The sequence below is a fragment of the Salmo trutta genome, chromosome 3, assembly GCF_901001165.1.
Source record: "Salmo trutta chromosome 3, fSalTru1.1, whole genome shotgun sequence".
In the NCBI taxonomy this organism is placed as follows: domain Eukaryota; kingdom Metazoa; phylum Chordata; class Actinopteri; order Salmoniformes; family Salmonidae; genus Salmo; species Salmo trutta.
The window spans coordinates 69,427,663-69,448,652 of NC_042959.1; the positions used below are offsets into that span (position 1 = coordinate 69,427,663).

At 42.4% G+C, this 20,990-nt stretch overlaps 1 protein-coding gene across 1 annotated transcript; it reads left to right on the forward strand.

Moving 5' to 3' along the window:
* Nucleotides 1-852: 852 nt before the first annotated feature.
* Nucleotides 853-19,513, forward strand: LOC115186227 (sodium-dependent neutral amino acid transporter B(0)AT1). The gene is made up of 12 exons (XM_029745906.1): nt 853-1,152; nt 8,397-8,537; nt 8,693-8,830; nt 9,526-9,707; nt 9,906-10,016; nt 10,272-10,384; nt 14,906-15,034; nt 15,381-15,537; nt 15,887-16,091; nt 16,339-16,498; nt 18,837-18,999; nt 19,248-19,513. Exons 1-12 carry the CDS (start codon nt 948-950, stop codon nt 19,428-19,430), a joined length of 1,887 nt encoding a protein of 628 aa, XP_029601766.1. The 5' UTR covers nt 853-947; the 3' UTR covers nt 19,431-19,513.
* The last annotated feature ends 1,477 nt before the right edge of the window (nt 19,514-20,990 follow it).

Sequence of the window (20,990 nt, forward strand, 5' to 3'; positions counted from 1 at the left end):
GGATGTCAAGTCAGTTAACCCACTGTTCCCTGGGCATCGATGACGCGGATGTCAAGTCAGTTAACCCACTGTTCCCTGGGCATCGATGACGCGGATGTCAAGTCAGTTAACCCACTGTTCCCTGGGCATCGATGCCGTGGATGTCAAGTCAGTTAACCCACTGTTCCCTGGGCATCGATGACGTGGATGTCAAGTCAGTTAACCCACTGTTCCCTGGGCATCGATAACGTGGATGTCGATTAAGGCAGCCACCCACACCTCTCTGATTCAGAGGGGTTGGGTTAAATGCGGAAGACACATTTCAGTTGAATGCATTCAGTTGTACAACTGACTAGGTATCCCCCTTTCCAATTCTGCTGAGCAATCAAAACACTGATTTTCTATCGATGAGAGATGCAAGGAACATGATTAAGGCCAGGGTTTTTACCTGACCATCAGACATGATCAAAGAAACACTCTGGGCCTAAACATGATTACTGATCTATAATCATAAACCATTTACCTGGCCATACATTTTGCTGAGCTTATTTTTTACACCTGAAGTTGATAACCTCTGACATTGAGTGTTGAACCCTATAGCCTAGAGGTTTAACATCAGTATCTGAACCTCGGGTGTCATCAACATCATTATCAGAAAGAGTGCACAGTAGATATGCAAAGAGATATAGGATGGCTCTGTGCATCCCTGACACCTCCCTCTCAGATAATATATCAATTATTGTTGAACGTGTTGTTTTGGTTGAGTCACACTTGACAAGATAACTTCACGTGTCACTCTTCAGCTTGGTAAAGCAATCATCTACTAAAACAAGTTCAGTTGAAAGGCTGTTTTGCAAAGTTGGCAACCAGTTTTTCCACACCTCAGCTAGTGTACCAGCTACCAGTAACCTATAAACCAGCTCTCCCCTGTCACACTGCTGAACCTGGCCATCTACACTGGAGGAAACATGAGACTACAGCTGCCCAACCCAGGCCTGGAAGACAGGATCCTGTCCCATGAGGAGCTGGACAAGCTGGAGACGGAAGAGGCTGGGAGTGGAGACAGGCCCAAATGGGACAACAAGACCCAATACATGCTCACCTGCGTGGGGTTCTGTGTGGGGCTGGGGAACGTATGGAGATTCCCTTACCTTTGCCAGAGTCATGGGGGAGGTAGGTGTTGTAGTGCTGTGGTGGGGTTGGATGGGGTGTGGTTGAATGGGGTTGGCTGTGGTGTGGTGTGGTTGGATGGGGTATGGTATGGTTGGATGGGCTGTGGTGTGGTTGGATGGGCTGTGGTGTGGTTGGATGGAATTGGATGGGGTTGGATGGTTTGTGGTGTGGTTGGATGGGGTTGGATGGGCTGTGGTGTGGTTGGATGGAATTGGATGGGGTTGGATGGGCTGTGGTGTGGTGTGGTTGGATGGGGTTGGATGGGCTGTGGTGTGGTGTGGTTGGATGGGGTTGGATGGGCTGTGGTGTGGTGTGGTTGGATGGGTTGAATGGGTTGTGCTGTGGTGTGGTGTGGTTGGATGGGTTGAATGGGTTGTGCTGTGGTGTGGTGTGGTTGGATGGGGTTGGATGGGCTGTGCTGTGGTGTGGTGTGGTTGGATGGGGTTGGATGGGCTGTGGTGTGGTTGGATGGGTTGAATGGGTTGTGCTGTGGTGTGGTGTGGTTGGATGGGGTTGGATGGGCTGTGGTGTGGTTGGATGGGTTGAATGGGTTGTGCTGTGGTGTGGTGTGGTTGGATGGGGTTGGATGGGCTGTGGTGTGGTTGGATGGGTTGTGCTGTGGTGTGGTGTGGTTGGATGGGTTGAATGGGTTGTGCTGTGGTGTGGTGTGGTTGGATGGGGTTGGATGGGCTGTGCTGTGGTGTGGTGTGGTTGGATGGGGTTGGATGGGATCACTTGTACAGGGAAAGCTCATGTTCTTCTCTGATTTGCTTGATGTACAATCTGTATTTGGTGACCGTGGGAAAATACTGATTTTGCTTTACTTTACAGTGTTCTTATTATTGTAGGTGCAGTTTAACACATATTCTAATTACACATTGCACACATTGTTCCACTGTTCTCAGGTACAATAAGTGTACTTACAATACAATAAAAACACAGAACTAATGAGAACAGTGAAAAACATGTCTGCTGTTTATGTCACTAGTTTATGTGTAGTCTAACCATGGTGATCTGTCTCTGTCTCTATGTAGGCTCCATGGTGATCTGTCTCTACGGAGGCTCCATTGTGATATGTTTCTATGTAGGCTCCGTGGTGATCTGTTTCTATGGAGGCTCCATGGTGATCTGTCTCTACGGAGGCTCCATGGTGATCTGTCTCTATGGAGGCTCCATGGTGATCTGTCTCTACGGAGGCTCCATGGTGATCTGTCTCTATGTAGGCTCCATGGTGATCTGTCTCTATGGAGGCTCCATGGTGATCTGTCTCTATGTAGGCTCCATGGTGATCTGTCTCTATAGAGGCTCCATGGTGATCTGTCTCTATGGAGGCTCCGTGGTGATCTGTCTCTATGGAGGCTCCGTGGTGATCTGTCTCTATGGAGGCTCCGTGGTGATCTGTCTCTATGGAGGCTCCGTGGTGATCTGTCTCTGTGGAGTGTCGTGTCTTTGGCTATGCCGGATTAAGTGATATGACATGCTAACTTATAAAATTATTTCTCTGTAATTAATATTACCTGATTAAGCTAATCATGTAAATGTAATTAACTAGAAAGTCGGGGCACCACAGAAGAACGTTTATAGAGCTGTTATCTTACGAATAAACTCTTAAAATACTTAGTAATATTTTACATCGATAGCAGTCAATATTAACCCTTATCTTATTTTCAGTCTCATCATGAAAGTTGTAAATTCTTGGTTATCTTCACGAACCCTGGCTAACAAGTTGAATCAGCAATACAAAATTGGGTTTAATTATTTATTTACTAAATACCTAACTAATCACACAGAATTACAAATACACAGAATACAATGATGTCATACAGAAAACGTCCTGGTGGACGGAGCCTGTATCATGGCTGGTTACACAAAGGAAGGGGGGTTGGGCTTGAATGAAAGAGCGGGAAGACTTAGGAACAAAGAAACAGCAGCTATGCTATCGTAAATACATTATCTTATGCATTCTAAATTACCGCCCATTTGGAAAAGGAAAATGCAATAAATATTTACTCTGAGCTGCGCTTCGGTAGGTTGGTCGTAGATGCTGGCCGGGTTGGCCACAGATCTTCCTGGAGTGGAAGAATGTCAATGGTGGCAAATTGGATACGTGGTGGTATCTTCGTCTGGTTGTTAGACTGGATCCGTCGTCCGTCCTTTCCTAGCCCACGTTAGCAGCGGCTAACTCAACGGCTAGGAAGTATCACTTCTGTAGTGAATAAGCTCAAAGTTCATACCAGTTCATACCATAGCTCACGCCGAGGTTGGCTTAGTTCTGTTCTTGATATGTGTCTGTCCTTCTAACGTAGAGGCTGCAGTCCTCACGTACTGGAACACGTGAATGTCTTTTCGTCAAAGACTTATATAGTGGAGAGGAGGGAAGGAGGTGTTTCATCGTTTATAACCCCTGTCTCTTCACAGGGTTGGCCACTGATCGAGCAGGGCACATTCCTTATGAAAACCCAATTCTCTCATTTGGAAGCTAAAATTACATTTAATCTCCTAACAAACAATTTCAATATCAAACATTTCAATTGCATAACAATTCCATGTGACTCTGATAACTAGAGGGTGTATACTTTCTCAGGTACAGTTTATGTCGTCCTGTCATCAATCATTATGTCTCAGATAACAATGAACTGACATACATACTCATTACGTTATCAAGCATATTTCCAACTGGTTTTATTATCAAAAGATGGTTCCTTTTCCCCATTTGTTTGATGTTCCCAGACTCTCTATATTTAACACAGGCTATTCAAGTCCTTCAGTAGGGTCAGAGAGAGAGGGGAAGGGAGAAAGGTATTTATGGGGGGGTCATAAACCTTACCCACAGGCCAACGTCATGACAGGAGGCTCCATGGTGATCTGTCTCTATGGAGGCTCCATGGTGATCTGTCTCTATGGAGGCTCCATGGTGATCTGTCTCTATGTAGGCTCCATGGTGATCTGTCTCTGTGGAGGCTCCAAGGTGATCTGTCTCTATGGAGGCTCCGTGGTGATCTGTCTCTGTGGAGGCTCCGTGGTGATCTGTCTCTGTGGAGACTCCGTGGTGATCTGTCTCTATGGAGACTCCGTGGTGATCTGTCTCTATGTAGGCTCCATGGTGATCTGTCTCTATGGAGGCTCCGTGGTGATCTGTCTCTATGGAGGCTCCATGGTGATCTGTCTCTATGTAGGCTCCATGGTGATCTGTCTCTATGTAGGCTCCATGGTGATCTGTCTCTATGTAGGCTCCATGGTGATCTGTCTCTATGGAGGCTCCATGGTGATCTGTCTCAATGGAGGCTCCATGGTGATCTGTCTCTATGGAGGCTCCATGGTGATCTGTCTCTATGGAGGCTCCATGGTGATCTGTCTCTATGGAGGCTCCATGGTGATCTGTCTCTGTGGAGGCTCCATGGTGATCTGTCTCTATGGAGGCTCCATGGTGATCTGTCTCTATGGAGGCTCCATGGTGAGCTGTCTCTATGTAGGCTCCAGCACCACAAACACTGCATTTCATTAGCTAATGTAGTAACTTATTACTACTACTTATGCTGACAGGCCTTGTAATGGTGTTAATGCTTGATTTACATCACACCTCCAGTCATAATGACTTGTCAATGACTGATGGAGAGGACATGCCTGGAGTCTATAGATAGATCCCAGGAAAAATATCTAACTGATTGTCAGTTAGTTTAACAGAGTTATTCATTTGCACTTTGCCCATGTCGCCAAACACATGATGCTATAGTGCCTTCAGAAAGTATTCATACCCCTTGATTTATTCCACATTTTGTTGTGTTACAGCCTGAATTCAATTATATTTCTTTGAATTCACTGTTCACAATCTACACACAATACCCCATAATGACAAAGTGAAAACATGTTTTTAGAAATGTTTGCAAATGTGTTGAAATATACATTTTACAAAAGTATTCACACCCCTGAGTCAATACATGTTAGAATCACCTTTGGCAGCAATTACAGCTGTGAGTCTTTCTGGGTAAATCTTTTAAAGCTTTGCACACCTGGATTGTACAATATTTGCACATTATTATTTTTAACATTATTCTAACTCAAGTTGGTTGTTGATCATTGCTAGACAGCCATTTTCAAGTCTTGCCATAGATCTTCAAGCTGATTTAAGTAAAATCTGTAACTAGCCCACTCAGGAACATTGAATGTCGTCTTGGTAAACAACTCCAGTGTATATTTGGCCTTGTGTTTAAGGTTATTGTCCTGCTGAAAGGTGAACGTCTCCCAGTGTCTGTTGGAAAGCAAACTGAACCAGGTTTTCCTCTAAGATTTGGCCTGTGCTTAGTTCTATTAGGTTTCGTTTTATCCTATAAATCTCCCCAGTCGATGACAAGCATACCCATACCATGATGCAGCCACCACCATGCTTGAAAATATGAAGAGTGGTATTCAGGGATGTGTTGTGTTGAATTTGCCCCAAACATAACACTTTGTATTCAGGACATAAAGTTCATTCAAATGTTTTGCATTATTACTTTAGTGCCTTATTTCATAAAGGATGCATGTTTTGGAATATTTTTTGTTCTATACAGGCTTCCTTTTAACTCTGTAAATTAGTTTAGTATTGTGGAATGACTACAATGTTGTTGATCCATCCTCAATTTTCTTATATCACAGCCATTACACTCTGTAACTGTTTTAATAACCCTCCTGTTGAGTTCGTTTCATGTTAATTCATTCTGTGTTCCCGGTCCAAAATGACCGCCCCATTATAGCTGATTATAAATCCATAATAATACATATATTATCACCTAATGTTGTGTTAGATCTTTTTATCAACTTAAGTTCTTGTGAACATTACAAGTTTTGAACTTCTATTTGCTATTTATGGCCTGTTGGCCTCATTGACCTGAGCTCATACAACTAGTTTTTGAGTAGAAAAAGCATAATGTATGGATTATTTTGACTATAACAAATACTGAAATGAAACATATTGTGCTATTTATCACAGACTACTTTGTGTCAAAGTTTAACAAGGACTCTCTCCTCCTCACCAGTGTCATGATCAAAGATATGATCAAGAGCCTCACATACAGTATATCGTTTGGTCATTGTGCTGCCACAGAATGAATTGTGAGCAAGGCCTCAAAAAAAGCTTTATATACCAGAGCTGCGAGAAAAGTTCTATATATTATTGAAACAATGTTGCGATTGTTTGTGAGAATACCAACAGGTGTGGTTCCCGTGGGGGAAAGATTCTATTGGGGAAAGGTTCCTGTGGGGGTTGCCATGGAAGCCAAGAAGGGGAGTGAGGTGTGTGTGTGTGTGTGTGTGTGTGTGTGTGTGTGTGTGTGTGTGTGTGTGTGTGTGTGTGTGTGCTCAAACACACGTGCATGTGGGGGTCTGGGAGAGGAAGTGTGTCCATCTGATGAATGGGCATGTGCTTGAACTCAATTTTATACACTAATTGTAGTCTCACCCATTAATTTCTAATGACCGGTCATTTTTGACAGTGAACACCACAGGTGTACAAAAGTTAAAATAAAACACCCAAAATGTTATGAAAATCATCAAAATGTATTTTGTGTGTTCAGATGCCCTGTGTGGACAAAGTCATGGAACCTTATGACAATCAGATTAAATGAACTACATTTTCAGAGAGAAACCTTGTAAATCGGTCAAATTTGACCGGAACCCAGCAGGAGGGTTAAAGTCCATTGGCCTCATGGTAAAATCCCTGAGCGGTGTCCTTCCTCTCCGGCAACTGATTTAGGAAGGACACCTACATCTTTGTAGTGACTGGGTGTACTGATACACCATCCAAAGTGTAATTAATAACTTCACCATGCTCAAAGGAATATTCAATGTCTGCTTTTTTTGTATCCTTCTACCAATAGTTGCCCTTCTTTGCAAGATATTGGAAAAAGTCGCTGGTCTATGTAGTTGAATCTGTTTTTGAAATTCACTGCTTGACTGAGGAACCTTACAGATAAATGTATGTGTGGGGTACAGAGATGAGGTAGTCATTAAAAAATCATGTAAAACACTATTATTGTAGAGTCCATGCAACTTATTGTGACTTGTTAAGCACATTTTTACTCCTGAACTTATTTAGGCTTGCCATAACAAAGGGGTTGAATACTTACATTTTCAGCTTTTCATTTTTTATTCATTTGTAAGAATTTCACAAAACATAATTCCACTTTGACATGATGAGGTATTGTGTGTAGGCCAGGGACACAACGTCTCAATGTAATCCATTTTAAATTCAGGCTGTAACACAACGAAATGTGGAAAAAGTCAAGGGGTGTGAATACTTTCTGAAGACACTGTATAGCCATCTACTGTATTGTTGGCAAACATTGAGAAGACTATTTCTAATGGTTATACACTGGGATAATGAGGGATATAACTACAGCATGTGTTCTCTTGTGCCGACCCAGGGTAGATAGGGTGCTGTAGCCCAGTAAAATCCACCCAGTGTGATAAATGGAAGGAAACACTTCTGCTCTTATCTTATCTAAATACAGAGAGAGTGCCTAAATGGACTTACGGTAACATCCCATCACGTTCTATGGAAACCATTTGACTACAAGCGCCTGAATGACACATAAGGACTGTTAAGGCAGATAAAGACTGTTATCTACTGAAGATTGATAATGGACAGGAAATCCTTGAGAAGTGTTTGTTGTGAACTGAGGGATAATCACTTGCACATTGAACCACCAACACCATCACTATCCCGTGCCACAGTAAATCCCTTACTTCAGCCATTCCTGCCTGCAACAGGTGTATTGACTTGTCTCCTTAAAAGGACATCAGTGTTATGTGATTCCCAAGTGGTTTTATTGTTTCTCTCCATCTGTTTCTATACTTTTTTGGCAGTATGTTTAGACAGGTATGTGTATCTATGAGCCCTGTGTTTTTATCCATACCCCAGTACAGGTGTTTCATATTTAAACCTTTATTTAACTAGGCAAGTCAGTTAAGAACAAATTCAAATTTAGAATGACAGCCTATCGGGGAACAGTGGGTTAACTGCCTTGTTCAGGGGCAGAACGACAGATTTTTACCTTATCAGCTCGGGGATTCGATCCAGCAACCTTTCGGTTAATGGCCCAACGCTCGAACCACTTGGCTACCTGCCACCCCTATATATGATACAGAAGACTTGTAATATACACTCCATTACATCTGCAGGTGTCTGTATGTCATGAGATGTCACTAAGAGTCATGGATATGTACCAATGATTTAAGAGCTTTGATTGTGGCCCCTTTGTTCTCAGGTGCATTCATGATTCCTTTCCTGATCCTACTGGTTCTAGAAGGTGTTCCCCTGCTCCATCTGGAGTTTGCTATTGGTCAACGTCTAAGGAAAGGCAGTTTAGGCGTGTGGTCAACAATTCATCCTTACTTAGCTGGAGTTGGTAAGCAACACTTTCCCTATCTCTGGTCCAGGGCAAATACATAACGTGCAGTTTGCTGCATGTAAGCAGCAGAGAAACGCCCCGGACCAGAGCTACACGTCATGCTTCAATAAACCTTAAGTCATCATGGACTCACTGCTCTGTGTTCTTGCCAGGCATAGCGTCCATGTTTGTTTCTTTGATGATCAGCCTGTACTACAACACCATCATGGCCTGGGTGATGTGGTACTTGTTTAACTCCTTCCAAGAGACGCTGCCTTGGAGCCAGTGTCCCCTCAATTACAATCTAACAGGTAAGAGTTCAGTACAGACACAGTCTCCATGCAAGACTGGTAAAAATGAGAAATCAAATCAAATCAAATTGTATTAGAAACATGTGCCGAATACAACAGGTGTAGACCTTACAGTGAAATGCTTACTTACAAGCCCCTAACCAACAATGCAGTTAAAAAAAAATACCTGTAAGAATAAGAGATAAAAGTGACAAGTAATTAAAGAGCAGCAGTAAAATAACAATAGCGAGACTATATACAGGGGGGTGCCGCTCCAGAGTCAATGTGCGGGGGCACCGGTTAGTTGAGGTAGTATGTACATGTAGGTAGACTTATTAAAGTGACTATGCATAGATGACAACCGAGAGTAGCAGATGTACTGTATAGTATTTGAAACATGATGGGGGTCAGGGGTCAATTCCATTTAAAATTCATCTAAACAAGGAAGAAGGAAGAAGGAAGAAGGAAGAAGTACATTTATTATGGAATCTGAAGATACTCTGCATGTACTATGGCTGAACATTGTCTGCATCCTAAATGCCACCCTATTCCCTATAGTGTAATACTTTTGACCAGAGCTCTATTGGCCCGGGTCGAAAGTATTGCACTAGGGAATAGTGTGCTGTTTGGGATGCAACCTATGTATGAATCATCCAGTCGTGTATGTCTAATTATAATAATGTATTATTTGTCAATTCTTTAACTAAATGTCCCAGGCCTGGTGTCAGAGTGTGAGCAGAGCTCCCCGGTGGATTACTTCTGGTACAGAGAGACCCTGAACACCACCCCAGACATCGGTGAGAACGGGGGTCTGCAGTGGTGGATGGTGCTGTGTCTGGTCAGTGCCTGGGCCGTGCTCTATATCTGCATCATCCGAGGCATCGAGACCACTGGGAAGGTAGAGCAGCTCAATCTATCTGAGACCAGGACTACATGTTAACGTTCACATTTATATCCAATTATGACCAATAACAATGGATGAAAATGGACAAATGGACAAATAAAATAGTATAAAGGAAGTTTTATGTATCATGTCTCAGTGATTGCGAATACAAATAAAGATATAGTGAAATCACTGTCTCCCCTCTCCTCATAGGCTGTGTATATCACCTCAACGCTACCCTACGTCGTGTTGAGCATTTTCCTGATCAGAGGTCTGACTTTGAAAGGCTCTTTGAGTGGAGTCGTGTTTCTCTTCACCCCGGACGTAAGTCAAGTGTTGTTGTCCAAATGGCAACCTATTCCCTATATAGTGTACTACTTTTGACTACAGCCATATGGGCCCTGGTTAAAAGTAGTGCACTATACAGGGAATAGGATGCCATTTGGGACACCGTTACACTTCACAAAAAAACTCACACTAAAACAAATGCAAACCCATCCCTGAAATGATATCAGATAAATAGGTCATATATAAATCAGGTAAATCTGATTCATGTAACAAAACGTTGTGTTGTCCCAGTTGACAGAGCTGACCAATCCAACTACCTGGCTGGATGCAGGTGCCCAGGTGTTCTATTCCTTCTCCATAGCATTTGGCGGACTCATCTCTTTTTCCAGCTACAACTCTGTGCAGTAAGTCACAATCATCCATCTAAACTACTATTGTTTAATCAATGTATTATATATTTTATAAAAAAAAGTGTTTTACTATGTTGTATTGGGACACTTTTGAATTACGTTATAAAGCACGACAACTGTGCTAAAATAGAGCGTTATGGTGTCCATATTAGGACAGGCTCAGTCTCAGCACCTGGGTCTCGATCCCGCCCTGTGCAACTGGGTCCTGGACTTTCTGATGGGACGCCCCCAGGTGGTGAGGGTAGGAAACAACATCTCCATCCCGCTGATCCTCAACACTGAGGCCCCACAAGGGTGCGTTCTCAGCCCTCTCCTGTACTCCCTGTTCACACATGACTGCGTGGGCATGCACGCCTCCAATTCAATCATCAAGTTTGCAGATGACATTACAGTGGTAGGTTTGATTACCAACAACGACAAGACGACCTACAGGGAGAGGTGAGGGCCCTCGGAGTGTGGTGTCAGGAAAATAACCTCACACTCAAAGTCAACAAAACAAAGGAGATGATCATGGACTTCAGGAAACAGCAGAGGGAGCAGCCCCCTATCCACATCGACGGGACAGTAATGGAGAAGGTGGAAAGTTAAGTTCCTTGGCGTACACATCACGAACAAACTGAAATGGTCCACCCACACAGACAGCGTTTCTTCAGGAGGCTGAAGAAATTTGGCTTGTCACCGAAAACACTCACAAACTTTTAGAGATGCACAATCAAGAGCATCAAGTCGGACTGTATCACCGCCTGGTATGGCAACTGCTCCGCCCACAACCGTAAGGCTCTCCAGAGGGTAGTGAGGTCTGCACAACGCATCACCGAGTGCAAACTACCTACCCTCCAGGACTCCTACACCACCCGATGTCACAGGAAGGCCATAAAGATCATCAAGGACAACAACCACCGGAGCCACTGCCTGTTCACCCCGCTATCATCCAGAAGGCGAGGTCAGTACAGGTGCAGCAAAGCAGGGACCGAGAGACTGAAAAACAGCTTCTATCTCAAGGCCATCAGACTGTTAAACAGCCATCACTAACATTGAGTGGTTGCTGCCAACATACTGACTCAAATCTCTAGCCACTTTAATAATTAAAATTTGTATGCAATAAATGTATCACTAGTCACTTTAACCTCTACGGGCTAGGGGACAGTATTGAGAATTTTGGAAAAAATATGTGCCCATTTTTAACTGCCTCCTACACCAACTCAGAAGCTAGAATATGCATATTATTGTTCAGGTTTGGATAGAAAACACCCTAAAGTTTCTAAAACTGTTTGAATGGTGTCTGTGAGTATAACAGAACTCCTATGGCAGGCAAAAACCTGAGAAGGTTTCATGCAGGAAGTACCCTGTCTGACAAGGTGTTGTTGTTCTTGCTTCTGTTTATTGAAGAGTCAGGATCTTAGCTGTAACGTGACAATTCCTAGGGCTCCAATAGGCTCTCAGAACCCGGGAAAAACCTGAACGATGACGAGGCAGCCTCAGGCTGAAACACAGAATCGCCTTTTCCAAGTGGCCCATCAGAGGACAATGGAATTAGGCGCGTGCCCGATTCGACCCCGTGCAGTATTTTCCTTCGGCTGTTTAGCTAATTGCAGATTCCCGGTCGGAATATTATCGCTTTTTTACGAGAATAAATTGCATAAAAATTGATTTTAAACAGCGGTTGACATGCTTCGAAGTACGGTAATGGAATATTTAGATATTTTTTGTCACGTTCTGCGCCATGCGCGCGACCGTGATTTACCATTCTGATAGTGTCGAGAACGCACGAACAAAACGTCGCTGATGGAACATAACGATGGATTATTTGGGACCAAACCTACATTTGTTATTGAAGTAGAAGTCCTGGGAGTGCATTCTGACGAAGAACAGGAAAGGTAAGACCATTTTTCTTATAGGAAATGTGATTTTGGTGAAGGCTAAACTGGGTGGGTGTCTAAATAGCTAGCCCGTGATGGCTGGGCTATGTACTTAGAATATTGCAAAATGTGCTTCATCCGAAAAGCTATTTTAAAATCGGACATATCGTGTGCATTGAGGAGTAATGTATCTATAATTCTTAAAATAATTGTTATGCTTTTTGTGAACGTTTATCGTGAGTAATTTAGTAAATTGTTAGTAAATTCCCCGGAAGTTTGCGGGGGGTATGCTTTTTCTGAACGTCACATGCTAATGTAAAAAGCTGGTTTTTGATATAAATATGAACTTGATTGAACAGACATGCATGTATTGTATAACATAATGTCCTAGGTGTGTCATCTGATGAATATCATCAAAGGTTAGTGCTGCATTTAGCTGTGGTTTGGGTTTTTGTGACATTATATGCTAGCTTGAAAAATGGGTGTCTGATTATTTCTGGCTGGGTACACTGCTGACATAATCTAATGTTTTGCTTTCGTTGTAAAGCCTTTTTGAAATCGGACAGTGTGGTTAGATTAACGAGAGTCTTGTCTTTAAATAGCTGTAAAATAGTCATATGTTTGAGAAATTGAAATAATAGCATTTCAATCGGTTTAAAAATCGCGCCACAGGATTCAACTGGCTGTTACGTAGGTGGGACGAATTCGTCCCGCCGGTCCCATAGAGGTTAAGCGATGCCACTTTATATAATGTTTACATACCATACATTACTCATCTCATATGTATATACTGTACTCAAAAGCATCTACTGCATCTTGCCTATGCCGCACAGCCATCGCTCATCCATATATTTATATGTACTGTTGTGTCTTTGCTATGCCAGATTAAGTGATATGACATGCTATTTTATAAAATCATTTCTCTGTAATTAATATTACCTGATTAAACTAATCATGTAAATATAATTATCTAGAAAGAATGTTAATAGACCTGTTATCTTCCGAATAAACTCTTAAAGACCTGGTAATCTTTTACCTCAAAAGCAGTCAATCATTAATTGTCACCGTATTCAGTCTCATCTGAATGTCGTAAATTCTTGGTTATCTTCACGAACCCTGGCTAACAAGTTGAATCAGCAATACAAAATTTGGTTTAATTATTTATTTTCTAAATTCCTAAATAATCACAGAATTACATATACACAGGATGGATCATACATTGATTAGTAATTATGTCGTACAAGAAAACGTCCCTTGTGGACGGAACCGATATGACGGCCGGTTACACAAAGAAAGGGGGTTGGGTTTGAATGAAAGCGCGGGAAGACTGAGGAACAAAAGGTTTGGGTCTCTATCAGACGTCGTGAAGCTATGCTATTGTAATCTTATGCATTCTAAATAAACGCCCACTTGGAAAAGGAAAATGCAAGAAATATTTACTCTGAGCTGCGCTTCGATAGATTGGTCGTAGATGGAAAGCTGTGTTGCCCAGCAGGGATCTCTTGTCCTCTGAAGAATGTCTGGTGGTAAAGTGGATACGTTGTAGTACCGTTGTCGTGTGGTAGATCAAATACTTTGTCCGTCCTTTCCTAGCCCACGTTTACAGCTGCAGCTGCTAACTCAACGGCTAGGAGGTATCTCTTCTTTAGTGAATAAGAGTTCAAAGTTCATACCAGGTTGCCATACTATACACTTATGCTATATTCTGGCTGGTATAGTCAAAATTCATCCTTCCGGCGTGTCGATCGTCACCTCCACGTTGAAATTCGCCCTTTTTAAGGTATGGACAGCAGTCCTCACGTCACCGGGAACACGATGCTAATTTCGTTAGTTTATTGTCGTTCAAACGTTCGCAACTAGAGCTCACGCTGAGGTTGGCTTAGTTCTGTAGTTGATATTAGCCCTTTTAACGTATGGACAGCAGTCCTCACGTCCTCAGGAACAACAAAGTTACATTTTCGTAAAGGGGCTTATGTAGTGGTGGGAGAGAAGGGCGTGTTTCATAGTTTACAACCAATGTCTGTTCACTTGGGCACTGAGTGAGCAGAGTTTTTACTTCATGAAAACCATTCTCTCATTTAGAAGCTAAAATTACATTTCATCTTTTCACAAATAGTTTCATATTTAAACATTTAAATTGCACAACAATTCCATGTGAATCTGACTAGACTTTCCAAGATACATTTTATGTCATCCTATCATCAGTAACAATGTCTCAGACGACAACTGATCTGACATCATATTCTTTAAGTACCAACGCATATTTTCAGCTGGTTGGATTACCGAAATATGGTTCTGTTCCCCACCCTTTTGATGTTACCAGACTCTCTCTATGTTAACAAAGGGCTTTCCAACAGTCACATCTGTAGAGTAGAGAGAGGAAAGGTGGGAAGGTATTTATGGGGGTCATAAACCTCACCAACATGGCAACGTCATGACAGTACACATTCTTATTCATTCCTTTACACTTGTGTACAGTATATAAGGTAGTTGTTGTGAAATTGTTAGATTACTTGTTAGATATTACTGCATGGTCAGAACTAGAAGCACAAGCATTTTGCTACATTCGCATTAACATCTGCTAACCATGTGTATGTGACCAATAGCATTTGATTTGATTTGATTTGAGCAGGACATTGTTGTTTTTGATCCCCAGTAACAACTGTGAACAGGATGCAGTGATCATCTCTGCCGTCAATGGCTTCACCTCCGTCTACGCTGCAACAGTCATCTACACCATCATTGGTTTCAGAGCCACAGAGAGATTTGACAACTGTCTTGGCGGGTAGGAATCTACCCGTCTCTGTAGATGACATGTTCCTACTACAGTACTCACTGCATCCGATATGATATGAGTACAGTTGCCAAAATTCGTCACCTTTCCCAAAATTCCCAGGTTTTTCAGAAATCCCAGTTGGAAGAGTCGTGTAATCAGGATGGGATAAGCAGGACATCTGGGAATCCTCCAACCACGATTTCTGTAAAATCGGGGAATTTTGCAACCCTAAATGTACCTAACAGTGCCCCCTACATCCGATATGACAGTATGATAGCCGATGTGACATAGTTAGATGTAATGTTACCACGAAAGTTACCATGACGTCAACTCATTTTCCACAATGATTCTGTAGAAATATCCTGGCACTGCTGAATACATTTGATCTCCCCGAGGGAAACGTCACTGAAAGCAACTATGATCAGGTTCTCCAGAGTCTCAATGGAACACATCCAGAAGTCATTCAGGGACTCAACTTGAAGACCTGTGACTTGAACACTTTCCTCAGCGAGGTATGATTTTTAGGGCTGGTTTCCCAGACACAGATTAACCGTAGTCCCGGACTAAAAAGCATGCTCAAAGAGATTCTCCATTGAAAGTGCTTTTTAGTCCAGCAGTAGGCCTAATCTGTGAATGGGAAACCAGAGTTTTAAAGCTAGCTAAGGTCTCTTACATACATGCTCCACATGCTTTTAATTTCATCGTATAAATACTGACAATATAAGAATATTATTTTAGCTTGACTATATGGCAATGGCAATCCCAAAGGGAACTATACACTGAATATTCTAGTCCTATACAGTGTAGTAACACAATGTTACAGGCTCTAATTCCACTCCTTCTCTATGTGTCCTGATGCAGGGGGTTGAAGGAACTGGTCTGGCCTTTATCGTGTTCACAGAGGCCATCACTAAGATGCCTGCATCTCCTGTTTGGTCAGTCTTGTTCTTCATCATGCTCTTCTGTCTCGGCCTGTCCTCCATGTTTGGCAATATCGAAGGAGTTCTTGTACCACTTCAGGACCTGGGGGTTTTCCCCAAAAGTTGGCCCAAGGAGGCCACCACAGGTGAGACAAGAGTTGGGACAGACTGGGACCGGACATCAGCTCAGGCAACACACCGGCCCATTAATTTACTTCGGACCAAAACCCCCCGCTGGTCTAAAGATGGACCAGCCTATCTGTCATTTGCCCGAACTGCCCTATGGCCAGTCTGTTTCTGGACAAGAGCAATACAGACCTATGTTTTCCAATGTTGAGAGATTGAAGCCTCTTTGTTAAATATCTTTAACTCATGTTCTTTATTCTGTTACAGGGATAACGTGTGTCCTCTGCTGCATTGTTGGACTGCTATTTGTCCAAGGCTCAGGGAACTACTGGCTGTCACTCTTTGACAGCTATGGCGGGTCCATTCCTCTGCTGATCATTGCATTCTGTGAGATGGTCGGGGTTGTGTACCTCTATGGTATTGATAGGTGAGTAATAAATTCATTCTGTGAGATGGGGGGTTGAGTTCGAAACATTCAATCAAATCAAATCAAAGTTTATTTGTCACGTGCGTCGAATACAACAGGTGTAGACCTTACAGTGAAATGCTTACTTACAGGCTCTAACCAACAGTGCAAAAAAGGTATTAGGTGAACAATAGGTAAGTAAAGAAATAAAAACAACAGTAAAAAGACAGCGAAAAATAACAGTAGTGAGGCTATATACAGTAGTGAGGCTATAACAGTAGCGAGGCTATATACAGGCACCGGTTAGTCGGGCTGATTGAGGTAATATGTACATGTAGATATGGTTAATGTGACTATGCATATATGATAAACAGAGAGTAGCAGTAGCGTAAAAGAGGGTTTGGCAGATGGTGGGTGGTGGGACACAATGCAGATAGCCCGGTTAGCCAATGTGCGGGGGCACTGGTTGGTCGGGCCAATTGAGGTAGTATGTACATGAATGTATAGTTAAAGTGACTATGCATATATGATAAACAGAGAGTAGCAGCAGCGTAAAAGAGGGGTTGGGTGGGCACACAATGCAAATAGTCCAGGTAGCCATGTGATTACCTGTTCAGGAGTCTTATGGCTTGGGGGTAAAAACTGTTGAGAAGCCTTTTTGTCCTAGACTTGGCACTCCGGTACCGCTTGCCATGCGGTAGTAGAGAGAACAGTCCATGACTTGGGTAGCTGGGGTCTTTAACAATTTTTAGGGCCTTCCTCTGACACCGCCTGGTGTAGAGGTCCTGGATGGCAGGCAGCTTAGCCCCAGTGATGTACTGGGCCGTACGCACTACCCTCTGTACAGTAGAAGACACACAATTACCACAACAAACTGTGATTGGATGGAATTTTTGTATTTTTGGTACTGGCCAGCCGGGCTAGTAGACCTAAAATTCTACTATCCCGGGTCCAAAATGTCACTCGCCATTGTGCCAGTTTGGCACATTTTCTACTAGCCCGGTCTGAAAAATACTAGTCTCGGGTTAGCTTAATTTTCATCCATAGTAAACTGGGTTGGACTTGCTAGGTGTTGAAAATATGTACATTACCAGTCAAAAGTTTGGACACACCTACTCATTCAAGGGTTTTTCTTTATTTTTACTATTTTCTACATTGAAGAATAATAGTGAAGACATCAAAACTATTAAATAACACACATGGAATCATGTAGTAACCAAAAAAGTCTTAAACATTCCTAATATATTTTATATTTTACATTCTTCAAAGTAGCCACCCTTTGCCTTGATGACAGCTTTGCGCACTCTTGGCATTCTTTCAACCAGCTTCATGAGGAATGTTTTTCCAACAGTCTTGATGGAGTTCCCATATATGCTGAGCACTTGTTGGCTGCTTTTCCTTCACTCTGCGGTCCAACTCATCCCAAACCATCTCAATTGGGTTGAGATCAGGTGATTGTGGAGGCCAGGTCATCTGACGCAGCACTCCATCACTCTCCTTCTTGGTCAAATAGCCCTTACACAGCCTGGAGGTGTATTTTGGGTCATTGTCCTGTTGAAAAACAAATCCCACTAAGCGCAAACCAGATGGGATGGCGTATCGCTGCAGAATGCTATGGTAGCCATGCTGGTTAAGTGTACCTTGAATTCTAAATAAATAACTGACAGTGTCATCAGAAAAGCACCCCCACACCTCCACCTCCATTCTTCACGGTGGGAACCACACATGCAGAGATCATCCGTTCACCTACACTGTGTCTCACAAAGACACGGCGGTTGGAACCAAAAATCTCAGATCTGGACTCATCAGACCAATGGACAGATTTCCGCTGGTCTAATATCCATTGCTCGTGTTTCTTGGCCCAAGCAAGTCTTCCTCTTATTGGTGTTTTTCTACAGGACAATGACCCAAAACACACCTCCAGTGTTGCATCAGATGACCTGGCCTCCACAATCACCTGACCTCAACCCAGTTGAGATGGTTTGGGATGAGTTGGACCGCAGAGTGAAGGAAAAGCAGCCAACAAGTGCTCAGCATATGTGGGAACTCCTTCAAGACTGTTGGAAAAACATTCCTCATGAAGCTGGTTGAGAGAATGCCAAGAGTGTGCAAAGCTGTCAACAAGGCAAAGGGTGACTACTTTGAAGAATGTAAAATATAAAATATATTTTTAACACTTTTTTGGTTACTACATGATTCCATATGTGTTATTTTATGGCTTTTACGTCTTCACTATTATTCTACATTGTAGAAAATAGTAAAAATAAAGAAAAACCCTTGAATGAGTAGGTGTGTCCAGACTTTTGACTGGTACTGTATAATGACAATAGTTTTGTGTGTCTCTCTCTCTCTGTGCCAGGTTCAACGATGATATAAAGTTCATGATCGGCCACAAGCCCAACTTCTTCTGGCAGATCACATGGAGATTTGTCAGCCCCGCCATCATGTTTGTCATCTTTGTGTTCTACTTTATCACTAAAGTCACCGAAACGCTCCTATATAAAACCTGGAATCCTGAATCGGTACGGTTTTTGCTCTGTCAAGTCTATAAATCTGTTGAAATCAAAACATTCAAATTGCAACACATAAATGCTGCTGTCATTTGTTTTCAGGCCTCTTAACATACTACTCACAAACAAAGATTTTGAATATGCCTATATTTACATGTATAGCTCCACTAGTCACATAATCTCCATATGGTAGAGTACTGTACATTACAGTGACAACACGGACATACTAAAAGCCTTATACCATTCATCTTCCGTTACAGGAAAACTTCCCTACATTGGAGGAGAAGCCCTATCCAGCCTGGATCTATGTGATAATCTTTATCCTGGCAGGGATACCCAGTCTAGCTGTGCCTGGCACTGCTCTCTTCAAATGTTTACGGAGGAAGAGAGATAGAAGTCTGAACAGCAAGAGCTCAAAACAGTCTCTAACCAAATTGACATGAACGACAAGGCTCAGGATGGTAAATCCCGTACCTGATTACCCGTAAAAACTCCCCACCAATAAAAACTTAATAAATACAAAGCCTTTAACGTATATTCATTTTCATAAACGTATGTACTGTTTTTATTTATTAATGATTATTTATTTAATTTCTTTCATTCTGTAAAGTGTGTTGTGACTTTAAATTGTGATTTGATTTGAATCTTACTGAGATATTTTTAGCATAGTATTGCTGAATATCTTGTACACTGAAATGTCTATGAATGAAAACTGTAGTATCTGAGGATGCTTCTTAGATCGAGGACTCCGGACACGTAAGTACATTTTAGTATTTCATTGTAACTTAGAATAACATTAGAGGAATGTAGCTGGCATAAGCTACCTGAGGCCTCTTTAGTTTATAGCAGACATTAAAGGGCTACGGAAAGTGGGAAGCAAACTACATATTGAGTCGAATACTGCCATCTATTGGTAAACATAATACTTAACATACACTGAGTGTACAAAACATTAAGAACACCTGCCCTTTCCATGACGTAGACTGACCAGGTGAAAGACATGATCCCTTTTTCATGTCACTTGTTAAATCCACTCCAACTCAGTGTAGATGAAGGCGAGGCGACAGGTTAAAGAAGGATTTTTATGCCTTGAGACATGGATTGAGTATGTGTGCCATTCAGAGGGTCAATGGGCAAGACAAAATATTTAAGTGCCTTTGAACGGGGTATGGTAGTAGGTGTCAGGCGCACCGGTTTGTGTCAAGAACTCCAACGCTGCTGGGTTTTTCACCCTGTGTATCAAGAATAGTCCACCACCCAAAGAACTTCCAGCCAACTTGACACAACTGTGGGAAGCATTTAAGTTAACATGGGCCAGCATCCCTGTGGAATGCTTTCGACACCTTGTAGGATTCCATGCCCCGGTGAATTGAGGCTGTTCTGAGGGCATACTTTCATTCTGCAGCACTAGAGGGCAGAGTTAGCTATTCAACTGAAGTCATAAATTACTCCTCTTCAAATGTAGTTCTCATTATTTCTTGCTGTAGTTTTTTATGAATCTCCACTGCTTTTGCTACTCTGTATTAGCTTGCTCTAACGAGGGTTTAGGTTCAGGTTGTTACAAGGGTTTAGGTTCAGGTTGTTGTTTCTAAAAGGGTAGCATGGCCATCCTCCAACTAAATATTTCCTGATACATTTCAACTTATTTGATGGAGTTGATTGCACGATTGATTCTAATATGATGCCATTTCAATATGAATGGATACTGCTGTCAAGCCTGAGAGCCAATAGATGGTAGTGACTGGTCTGACCATGGATGTGCTGTACAGAGTCCACATGGGTGAGTTGGGAGGCTGCCCTCTTGAGATAAGTGTGCAGATGGTAAATTTCAGCAATAAGGCCCGAGGGGGTGTGGTATTTGGCCAATATTCCACGGCTAAGGGTTGTTCTTAGGCACCTTGCAATGCGGTAAAAAGCAATGTTCTGATATACCACGGCTTTGAGCCAATCAGCATTCAGGGCTCGAACCACCCAGTTTATAATAATTCTTATGCCATGATCAA